Source organism: Vairimorpha ceranae (genome assembly GCF_000988165.1).
Source record: "Vairimorpha ceranae strain PA08 1199 chromosome Unknown NODE_104, whole genome shotgun sequence".
Taxonomy (NCBI): Eukaryota; Fungi; Microsporidia; family Nosematidae; genus Vairimorpha; species Vairimorpha ceranae.
This window is the reverse complement of record NW_020169399.1, coordinates 1-11,613: the sequence shown is the minus strand read 5'-3', so window position 1 is coordinate 11,613 and position 11,613 is coordinate 1. Positions and strand designations below refer to the sequence as shown.

Sequence of the window (11,613 nt, the reverse complement as noted above, 5' to 3'; positions counted from 1 at the left end):
CAGATTCTTTAGCATTTCTCCATACATAATTAGTATATAATAATAATCGCGCAAAATTATCATCAAAATTTGAATTCCGTGCAAACGTCTTTATTTCTTTAATAAGTGGTTCTACTGGAAAAGGATTGACGTGCGTCGACGCCATAGTAAGTACTTGGTTTTTTATTTCATACCGTATGTAAACCCGGCCCATTTTCCTGATACAACCACCTAAAAAATTTAAAAAAATCAACTTAAACATAAGGGTTGCATAATTTTTTCTATTTATAATAAAATTCTATAAAAATTTGAAAATTATTTTAATTAAAATTTTATCTTTTATTAAAAAAAATAAAAGAAATTGTTATTTAGCTAAAATTATTCAAAATATTTTTTGCTTTTAAAAAACTTATCAGCATATTCTTGACATTTTAATGTAAAAAATATTGTACATAAATTTTAACCATTTCATATGCAGATTAAAATATAATTTTTGTGTAAATATAACTTTTTAATTTTAAATATTTTTTAATTATTTTAAGATAAAATTACAGTATCTTCTAGATATAAAAATTAAAATTTGAAAAAAATGTGTCTTATATACTTTCCTTATTGATTTGGAATTTTTAAAGTTAAATTAAAGTTGTTTGTTAAAAAAATTTATTTTTTATAAAAACATTATTTCAGTTGGTTTCAACATTGTTCAATTGCTATATTAATTAAAAATTTTATCTAATAAAAGTTATATGTTTACAAGAAATTAATTTGTTTTAGATATTGTCTTTTATTTTATTGTTTGTTTTTTAAAAGATTGTAAATTACTTTATTTACGCATTATATAGTATACTTCAATTTTTTTTAAAAATTGTTTTATCTAAATTAATATTATTTCTTTGTAGCTTATAATATTTAGTATTAACTAATGACATATGTTATTCATATATTTACAAAAGAAACAGCAAAGATAGAATTTTATACAATAAAAAAAATTATAATATTTTTTCTTACTTATCAACTAATTTCAATAAAATATAAGAATTTATACATCGCTTTCTTGTAAAATATTCTAGTCTTAATAATATTCACACAATTAGTTTTTTTGAGTAAAAGATAATTCATAATAAGTAATGTTTATATAAATTTATAGCCAATTTTTAATTAAATTGCGAAATTTATAAACAACAAATAAATTATTTTTAAACGTTATATAATTTTTTTTAATTTCTATAAGTAACAACAAATGTAACTAACTTTCTTTATTAAAAAATTATTTGTTTGTTTTAACAATAATTAAATTATTGTTAAAACAGTTTTTATTTGTAACGATGGCAAATGCCTGGACGAGGTGTATTATTTTTAGAATATAAAGATGTACATAAAAATGCCGGCGATCGAGTGTACATTATGAGCGACATTTTTCGACATATCGGTCATATTTATGTCTAAAAATAAAAATTTGTTTTTGAAAAAAGGGGGATATTTTTTGTGCATATAAGTAAATTAAAATTTATTAAAAGAATTTTCTTCTAGGATCTATTCGCTTACTTAAATTTATGTAATTAAATTTTTAAAAAAGCATTGTAAGTATTGTAAAATTATTACAAAATGTTATATATTACTTTAGACGTAAGAACAAAATACTATTATTTATTTTAATAATACATTACTTTAAACCTTTTTGTATTAATTACTTCTTGAAAATGTATTTATTGTACAACATTATATATTACTGTCCTTTATTTATCTTCAATTTTTATATAATCATCAAAGTGTAAATACCTTGATATAGTTTTGTTTAGGTATTGTGTTGTAGATCTAAACATAATAAAAATTTAAAATCTATATTTTTTAACCCTAAATGTCCGATTTGTACACCTGGAAGCAAACACTAAATGAAGTACAAATATCCTTTAAACTTGACAAAAATTCTGAAAAAACATCAATTGCATACGAAATTAAAGATAGAAAAATAACCATAAATTATAATGGAAAAGAAATTTTGAGTGGCGTGCTTCTTAAGCGAATTGATGTAGGATCTGAATTTTGGGTAAAAGAGGATGATAATATTGAATTTTTCCTTACAAAGCAGCGCAACGACTGGTGGGATTCTTTATTAGAAGGATCTGAAAAAGTAGATACAACTAAATTGGCGGAAGAGTCTAACCTTGATTTTAGTATGTTAGACCCTGAAGCCAGGGAGGCTATAGAAAAAATGGCGTACGAGTCATCTGAAAAAACTACTAATTTTAATAATTAAAAAATCAATTTATTTATTTTTTGTTTATTAATTATCATTTATATATAGGGTCAATATTTTGTGACATCGGTAAATATTTTATATCAATTATCGCTAATGCAGATGATAATATTCGTAAAAATTTAGTGTGATTATTCCACATTAAAAACCCATTTTGAAAATTATATTTGTGTTTTACAAGTAAATTAAGTTTGACATATGCAGAATCTACTATTTCTAAAATATGCATGTTTACACTTTTATACGATTTGTCTTCTTCTACTAGTCGGTTAAAAACGTCTTGTAACTCTTCTATTTTTCTGTTAGAAGTACGTGCATCAATTAATAACTCTAATGTCCAAGTCTGGGCAGAAGACCTTCTTACATTCGTTATAGATTTGTCTTTAATTAATACATTAACAATATAACATCGTGCCCCATCCCATCGTATAAGAGTAGTTTTTAACAGTGAAATATCACGTACAATATAATTTTCCCCGTCTAAAAATATTCTATCGCCGGGATCGTATGGATGCGTGTAAACAATAAAGAGAAAAGACTCAATGATAACCTTTATAGACGAAAATGCCGGAAGAATAAAAATAGGCAAGCAGAGTTTTATAAGTAAAGGCTGTATATCAAGCCAGCTAGATACAAACCAGTACATTAAAAGTGATTCTATACAAATTAAGGTATAATAAATCTTAGATAATAAATTATTATTGCATTCTATGGCGATATACAAATTTCCTCTTTCGTTATTAATTTGCCTAATATTGTCTCTAAATACAATGTAATTTAACTCTTCCGTGCGATTGAAACTTAAAATTCTGTATGCAATCTCTGATTTATCCTGAAAATGAAATTTTAAAGATTTTTTTGTAATTCGTCCAGTTTTTGGCTGTGTGTGTTGCGCCTTTCTTACTTCTTCGTTTATAGAAATCCACAAATTTGCTTCTTGATCTTTTTTCTGGAATTCGTTAAGGGATTCTTCATCTTCCTGTTCGTTATCAGAGACAATTTCATTTGAATCGCAATGATAAATCGTAGTATCTTTTGCCACTTTCGAATCAAAAGTCGGATTATTTTCAATATCAGGCGATGGAAATAAATATGATTCTGGTTTTACAATTGTATCGACATTGTCACTAATAGATACGCTAGACTCGATTTGTTTCTTAAATGGTGATCCATAAGAGGACTTTACATTCTTATTTACTAGCGCACGCTTATTATACAATCTCGCTTCATTGCTAATTTCTTCTGCCTCAGGGCGTAAATTTATGTCTTCGGCGGTATAAACAGCCAGAGACCTGTCAGTTTGTATTGACTCGTCATTCCACAGATCGAATAAGTAATCAACGTCGACACTAGTTGGTTTACCTTTTTCATAAAATTCCTCAATTGTTAACGGTTTGTAATTTATATTAGATTTTAAAAAAAATGGTTCAATTTGTAATATATCATTAAATATTCCATTAGATAGTCTATTTTTGAATCCATGACTAACTATTTCATAAAAGAAGGCTCTTATTAAATCAATAAGCATTAATATTCCTACACCGGTATACAAAGAATCGGGATATTTTATGTACACGACATGCTGCAAAGTATACACGAATACAAAGATTAATAAGAATTTAAAAAGTCTAAAAAAGGTCTTTACAACAATATTAAAAGTCATTTTTTCTCTTGTAATGTATGTGTAATAAGCTATTATACAATGTAGAGTAGTAAGAGGAATAAATATTAATCTTTTAATATTTAGATTCTGTAATCTAAAAATTACAAGTAAGATGACATCTAAAACTATTGCAGTGAAAAAAAATAAAAGTCTCATTTAGGGGTTACAAAGAAATTTTATTAAGGGGAGATATTAAGGATGTTTTCTTAATTTCTGGTTATTTAATTAAATTGTGTGTGTAGTAATTCAACATAGATTTTTTAACATAATTGTGTTCTATAATATTGTCATGTCTCCTTATGATCTGTAAAATAATGTATATACTTTAAATGGTCTATGATACTACACAAAGAAATAGATAACAAAAAACAAAAAAAATTTAATAAAGCAAAGAAATATAAAAGATGAGTAATGTTATAGTTTATTATAAACTTATTAATTCCTTAAACTAACTTACTTTTCTAAGAAGTAGATAATTGTTAAACAACCTATCGAATGTTGCATTTTTTTATTAAATGTTGATGTAAATTGTTTAACTCTAGTTTCCTAAAAATAATTTTTTTCTAAGACCAATTGTTTATTTTTTAAATAAAAATAAATTAGCATAAAATTAAAATCTTTTTAACCCTTAAAATGGCAACAAAAATTACTGACAATGAAAAAGATAATAAGCCTTCTGTAGACCTATCAACAGCAATTTTAGAAAATACAACTAAAAATGCGTTACTTGTGACTGACCTTAATCATGAGAAATTACAGGTATACGAAGTAGGAATGAATCCTAAAACTATTGAAGACTTAGACTTGATAGTAGGTGATTATGTAACTATAAAAGGAAAGAAATGTTCAGAGGTAGTATTTTTTCTAGTAGAAATGGAAGAAATTCCAGAAAAGTATATTTCTATAAAAAAAGATGGTAGAGTGAATCTAAAAATTAGAATTAATGATGTTGTTAAAATATATCCATGTACATCTATTGGTGTTATAGAACAACTAGTTTTTCTTCCTATTGCTGATACAGTAGAAAAAATTGAAGGTGATCTTTTTAAGGCTTTTGTGGAACCTTTTCTTGAAGATAAATCAATGCCTTTAACAGTCGGTAATCGATATAGAATAAAATCAGGACTTGGATCTGTGGAGTATAAAGTAGTATCATTAACAAATAAAGAAGGTCAAGATATTAAACATGGATTTATAGTAGATGGTACAAATGTTATACCTGATGGAACAATAACAAGGGAAGAAGCAGAACAAGAATTTAATATGATAGGATACGATGATGTAGGTGGATGTAGAAAGCAGTTAGCACAGATAAAAGAACTCATAGAATTACCTTTGAGACATCCTCAGTTATATAAAAAATTAGGTGTTAAACCACCAAAAGGAATTCTTTTGTATGGACCGCCAGGTTCTGGTAAAACACTTATAGCAAAAGCTATTGCAAATGAAACAGGAGCATTTATTTACATGATCAATGGACCAGAAATCATGTCTAAGATGGCAGGAGAAAGTGAAAACAATCTCAGAAAGGCCTTTGATGAGGCCGAAAAAAATAAACCTGCTATTATTTTTATAGATGAAGTTGATTCATTGGCTCCTAAAAGGGATAAAACACAAGGAGAAGTAGAAAGAAGAATTGTATCACAACTTCTTACATTAATGGATGGTGCAAAAGCAAGAGAAGGCGTTATTGTATTGGCTGCAACCAATAGACCTAATTCAATTGATCCCGCTCTTCGTCGTTATGGAAGATTTGGTAAAGAACTTGAAATTGGTGTACCTGATGCAACTGGAAGATTAGAAATTTTAAGAATTCATACTAAAAATATGCGCATGAGTGAAGATGTAGACTTAGTTGAAATAGCAGATGAATTACATGGATTTGGTGGAAGTGATATAGCATCACTCTGCTCTGAAGCTGCTTTGCAACAAATTAGGGAGAAATTGCCAAATATTGATTTGGATTCAGATAAAATTGATGCGGGGATTTTGTCTTCATTAAAAGTGACTAGAGCCAATTTCTTGTATGCTATTGAACAAACAAATCCAAGTTCGTTGAGAGAAAGTAAATTAGAAACACCAAATGTTAAATGGGAAGATATTGGTGGATTAGCAGAAGTGAAAATTGAATTACGTGAAACAATACAGTATCCTATTTCTTATCCTGAGAAATTTTTAAAATTTGGTCTTACTCCCTCAAAAGGTGTATTATTTTATGGCCCTCCAGGATGTGGTAAAACCCTCCTTGCTAAGGCTGTAGCTACAGAGTGCAAAGCCAATTTTATTTCTGTAAAAGGCCCCGAATTACTTACTATGTGGTACGGAGAGTCAGAAGCGAATGTTAGGGAATTGTTTGACAGGGCTAGAGCGGCAGCTCCTTGTGTATTATTTTTTGATGAAATTGATTCAGTCGCTAAGTCTAGAGGGTCTGCTTCTGGAAGTGGAGGTGCCGATGACAGGGTTATAAATCAAATATTAACAGAGATGGATGGTATGAATGCTAAGAAAAATGTGTTTATAATAGGTGCTACTAATAGGCCTGATCAGCTTGATTCAGCTATTATGAGACCAGGTAGACTTGATCAACTAGTTTATATTCCATTACCAGATGCTGATAGTAGAATGTCTATATTAAAAGCAGTACTGCGAAAAACACCCTTAAGTCCTGACATTAATTTGAACCATTTAGTTGAAGCTACTGATAGATTTTCTGGTGCAGATTTAACTGAAATTTGTCAACGAGCATGTAAACTTGCTGTTAAGGAAAGCATTGAATATGAAACTGAAAGAAGTAAACAAGGCAGCAATCTAATGGAGCTTGAAGATCCAGTACCTTACATTTCAGAAAAGCATTTTGTAGCAGCTATGAAAACTGCAAGAAGAAGTGTACAAGAAAAAGATATTGAAAGATATGAAGCTTTTGCAAGATCTATGAAGGTTGACATAAGGAAATATACACAACCTAATAGGAATGTGGATGATGCTGGATTATATGATTAAAATATTGATCTTAATCTTTTATTATTTATTACATTGAGTGCATGATGCTTACATTTTTTAAAAAATTATTTACATTGTATTTAAAAAATTAAAAAACAACTTAATATTAAAAATTAAATAAATTAATTAAATTTTTTATATATTCTTCTAATTAATATTTACTTTATAGAGATTTATTTTAAAATTGTTTTTATGTGCAAAGACACAAAAAATTATTTTAAATTTAAAATTTTTGCCCATCAATGTTTATTATTTTTTTATTAAAAAATTATGGCTGTATATTAAAAGAAAACAATGAAATGGCAATTGTCGAAGTACATCATTCTAACGGCTCTTTAGACAATAGCAATGATGTTAATACAAAGCCAAGTACAAGTAAAGAATCTTGTGGTATAACTATTGATAAACAGGCAAATAGTAATAATGTAGGAACAGTGGAAGAAGATAATAAAAATAAGCGGGAAAATATTACTGGCGAACTTGATTTGGATTTGTGTGATTCATATTCTACAGAAGAATCACCAGTTTCTGTTGTGAAGAGTATATTTATATTTATACTTGTATTGTGTTGTGTTTTAGTACCTGTAAGTCTAGTGGTAGCATTTACAAAGCCTGCTAGTGTATAACATTAAAAACTTTTATATTTATTTAATTAATTTTTTATATTAAACTTATTAAATTTATAGTTGTGTATTATACAACGGATATAATACCATTCCCTGCTAGACTCATAAAAAATTGTTATTCCAAACTAGATTTTATTGGGTCAGATATACAATTAAATTCTTTGTTCTTTAAATTTAAATTTTTTAATTAAAATATAAAATATCAATAAATAAAAATATTATTAAATTCATTTACATGTAATCTAGAAAATCAAATTAATAAGGCATCTCGTATAAAATGAGGAAGATATGAAAGCCAAGCTCACTATTAAAATTTATGTTTAATTCTAAAAGTAATATTTTTTGATTAAATTTTCATTTAATGTATAAATCAATATTTAATATATTTATGTATTTAGATTAAAGGCATAAATCAAGAAATTTATATAACTTCAAACAGTATTTTGTCATAAGAGTTCAAGTCTATGTGATATTATTTGTGAAGGATTTTCTATAAAAAATTTTTGATTAATGCTTTAAAAAATTCTTTATTGTCAGCAGTAATTTACAACATTACCTATAAATAAAAATTTTACAATCGTTAAGTAAAAAATTTAAAGGTACACTTCATGCAAAAAATTCTGTATAAAAGGCTTACTATACATTCTACATTTTATAATAAAGTTAAGTTTTAAATGTACAAATACCATTAATTTGTATACTTCAAAAATAAGACACAAAAAATTTAAATTCTATTGATTTAAATCTATTTGGAATATTTTACAAAAAAAAATAATTATTATTTTTTAGGATGTTATAAATTTTTTTGATTGAAAAAAAAAAAACTTTTAAAATTTTGTATATTCGTCAATATTATTTTTTCAATGTTTATACCTTTGTGTAAATATTCAATTTAAGGGTTATTATAGTAAAATTTTAACTATTTGTATATACTTTATTCTGATGCTGAAGGAAGAAAGATTCGAATTTAACACTACGAAATCGCTAAGTAATAACTTGACGTTGACACAACAACTGTTATTGTATATTTGCCGACACAGTCGTATCCTAAGCTTGGCTGTTTGCTTAAACTAAATGGTGTAAATGTCCAAAAATTGCAAGAAGGCATATAATAGTTTAAAAAGGTAATTGATATAGCTGTATTACATCTGTAATCTCATTCCATCTACAGTAAAAATTACATTTGAAGAGCCGCCCGGTAAAAACGCAACAAGCTATGAAGCTATAGCATTTCGAATCCATAACGATCATTATACCCATATAAGCTTTACCAACCACAATATCCAGTGAATCCCTAGCCTGGTAACGTACTGCCAGTTGTCATCCCTATAATAATATCCTAATGAAAATTAATAATATTTTTTTACCAAGAAAAGCCCTTTGGCATGCTAGTGCTAAAAATGCGCAAATGTTAAGATTACGGAAAAAGAATTTTCTAAGGAAAAAAGAATAAACAAAAAAGTATGGAAATACAAAAAAAGTTTATAATGTTTGAACAATAATTTATAATAGTAATACAGTGATGTAATTTGACCATAAAAATATAGATAATTTTCTAATGCATAAGTTCTAATAACCCGACTTACTACACAAAAACTAAACAATAAATAATTAAATTTTTGTTTTTTTGTTTACTTCAGCAAAATTTACTTAATTAATTTTCTATAAAAAGTAAATAATAATTATGCTTACCAACTTTAATAACACTCTAGTCAGGTACTATCTTTTAAATAAAAAAAGCTTAATTTTTTAAATTTTTATTTATATTAAAATAATGTTGATTTTTTGTAATTTTGTTAAATAGAATTATTTTAAAATTAAAGTAAAAATTGTATAAATTAAATTTTATCTAAACCAGATCTAAAGTTGAATTATTGTCTTTTTTATTTAACTAAGCTAAACTAATTATAAAATACAATTAAATGTTTGTTTTTAAATTAAATCTTTACTTTATTAGGCATTTAATGGATAAAGAAAATTATTTACCCATTAAATGTTCTACCTATTTTTTGTAGCAATAAATAGCACTATTATGGTAGAAGAAACAGATATAAGATCTATGGAACTACTTTATGGTGACAGTTACTTATACAATGAAAATTATAAATATTTAAAACCCAATACTGGTGGTACAAAATATTTCGATAATCCAGCTGAAAGAACAATTTATTTGATTGATATAGAGCATACGGGGGAAAAAACTAAAATTGAAGGACAGAAAGATGTTTTATTAGATTCGGATATGATTAATAAAATAGCTGTTTGTCTAGTAGTTTGCTTTTTTATTTTTTTAGTGATAATTTCATTTTTACTGATACTATACGTAAAAATTTCGATTAAAAATTTTGCTTCTTTTCAATTTACTTCTTAAAGTAAATGTTATTGTTTTTTTAATATCGTACACAAAAATTTTGTTAATAGTCATTAAAAAAAAGCTTTTTTTTAAAAAGTAAAAAAAATAGTTTCATGTAAAATAATAAATCAGGTTTTTATTTAAAATTTACAAAAAAAAATAATCTGAAATATTGACAAACGCAATAGGATTGATTTATGAGAAAAATTATTTTAATATTCAGTGCACAAGAGTTAAATATAATCATCTTTTGAAATAGGAAATATCCATAGACATCTGCTTATTGGCAAATAAACTTAATTAGTATAAAATTTTTATTTATTTAATGCCAACCTGTAAGTGCTTTTCATAACAAAATTTTTTACTTCTTATTGATAAAAAATTTATTCTAATTTTCCAACTAAAATACATAATCACAGCATTTTAATAATCAAAATTTTTATAAGAATTGTATTCTGTAACTATTTTACATATTTTATTGTTTTTTTTGGTTATTATAGTTAACATAAAAAAATAACTAAGATTTTTTCTGACTTCAGGTGATCTTTTTTTATTTTATTAACAACTGTAGCAAGTTGTATATGTTTTCTTTTTATTAATTAAATTGGATGTTTTTATTTATTTTGAGTCAATTGTATATTTTCAATAAATATTGCATAGTTCTTTCATATACGCTTACAAATCAATATTTTTGTTTCTATCTAGATCATTTATTGTAAAATGCTTTTCAAATCAATTAAATGTGCAAATTGCATCTTTTAATTCTAATTATGTAGATTAACATAAATTTTTTTGCCATCATTAATACATCTTCCGTGGGAATAAAAGCTAAGCCGAGCATTATCTTTACTGACAATTTGTAACTTTCGTCAAATGATTTGACCTAGACGAGAATAACAACCTGAAATTATACATTGAAGCACAACGCTTTTTGAAGTTAAAAACTAAAACATGCGAAATCTATATCAAATGTTTTGTTTGTTTTTATTTTGATTTTTATATCATTTACAATAAATTTCATTATATTTTATGCAATATTGATCTTTTTTTCCCAAAACAATACAAAATAAAAGTGTATTTGCCTCTAATTCTTGAAAAAAAGTAAAAAGCTGTTTGAAGTCACTAAATGCATTTTTAAATGTTTTAGTAAAAATGATGACGATGTTGTATTGTAAAAATCTCAGCATATTTGTACCTTTAAAAATTACTGTTTTATTCAAACAATATTATTTCTCTTTTAGCATTAAAAATTGCTGGCCGTCTTATATTTTTGACATTCTAGCGGAATGTCAGATTTTAGTTATTTACTGAAGCTATTTTCGTTCTAGTATTCGTTACAAGGTCTTTAAGTATTCTTGACTTATATACTTCTAAAAGACATCCTTCCTTGGTAATAGCATAAAAAGCTACATCAATGAGTGTTTAAAGCGCCCTTGTTTAAACTTAATTGCTAATACTATTAGAAAAAGCTTTTCAATTGTCTTACAACTGGCTATAGTTTGATAGATAACGAAATTTATCATTCATATTATTACATAAAATATCCAGAACATTCTTTTTTATTACATCTTCAATATTTTACTTCACAGTTCACCCTTACAAAATTATAAAACATTCCTTCATATGCCATTTTAAGCTTATTTCTGCTATTAGGAATCATATTTGTGGTATTAATTACAACGTGGACCAATAAGTAAGAGCGTTTCGGTAAAATACCAATATATTAACAATATCT

The 11,613-nt window shown here is 25.9% G+C and overlaps 7 protein-coding genes across 7 annotated transcripts; 4 read left to right on the top strand and 3 right to left on the bottom strand.

Annotated features, from left to right (window-relative positions):
- Positions 1-241, bottom strand: AAJ76_10400011373 (hypothetical protein; the record flags this gene model as incomplete). Its single annotated transcript, XM_024473694.1, has 1 exon — positions 1-241. A coding segment is annotated over one exon (241 nt), but the record flags the coding sequence as incomplete, so codon positions are not given.
- Positions 242-1,335: 1,094 nt separating this feature from the next.
- AAJ76_10400010144 (hypothetical protein) lies at positions 1,336-1,470 on the bottom strand (the record flags this gene model as incomplete). Its single annotated transcript, XM_024473693.1, has 1 exon — positions 1,336-1,470. One exon carries the CDS (start codon positions 1,468-1,470, stop codon positions 1,336-1,338), a length of 135 nt encoding a protein of 44 aa, XP_024329932.1.
- A 367-nt stretch (positions 1,471-1,837) lies between these two features.
- Positions 1,838-2,236, top strand: AAJ76_1040009776 (nuclear movement protein; the record flags this gene model as incomplete). Its single annotated transcript, XM_024473699.1, has 1 exon — positions 1,838-2,236. The coding sequence occupies one exon, from the start codon at positions 1,838-1,840 to the stop codon at positions 2,234-2,236; it is 399 nt and encodes a 132-aa protein (XP_024329931.1).
- Positions 2,237-2,270: 34 nt separating this feature from the next.
- Positions 2,271-4,055, bottom strand: AAJ76_1040007559 (small-conductance mechanosensitive channel protein; the record flags this gene model as incomplete). The annotated part of the gene is made up of 1 exon (XM_024473698.1): positions 2,271-4,055. The coding sequence occupies one exon, from the start codon at positions 4,053-4,055 to the stop codon at positions 2,271-2,273; it is 1,785 nt and encodes a 594-aa protein (XP_024329930.1).
- Positions 4,056-4,772: 717 nt separating this feature from the next.
- On the top strand, positions 4,773-6,899 carry AAJ76_1040006841 (cdc48-like aaa atpase; the record flags this gene model as incomplete). Its single annotated transcript, XM_024473697.1, has 1 exon — positions 4,773-6,899. One exon carries the CDS (start codon positions 4,773-4,775, stop codon positions 6,897-6,899), a length of 2,127 nt encoding a protein of 708 aa, XP_024329929.1.
- A 242-nt stretch (positions 6,900-7,141) lies between these two features.
- On the top strand, positions 7,142-7,525 carry AAJ76_1040004472 (hypothetical protein; the record flags this gene model as incomplete). Its single annotated transcript, XM_024473696.1, has 1 exon — positions 7,142-7,525. One exon carries the CDS (start codon positions 7,142-7,144, stop codon positions 7,523-7,525), a length of 384 nt encoding a protein of 127 aa, XP_024329928.1.
- Positions 7,526-9,518: 1,993 nt separating this feature from the next.
- AAJ76_1040002095 (hypothetical protein) lies at positions 9,519-9,896 on the top strand (the record flags this gene model as incomplete). The annotated part of the gene is made up of 1 exon (XM_024473695.1): positions 9,519-9,896. The coding sequence occupies one exon, from the start codon at positions 9,519-9,521 to the stop codon at positions 9,894-9,896; it is 378 nt and encodes a 125-aa protein (XP_024329927.1).
- Positions 9,897-11,613: the final 1,717 nt, after the last annotated feature.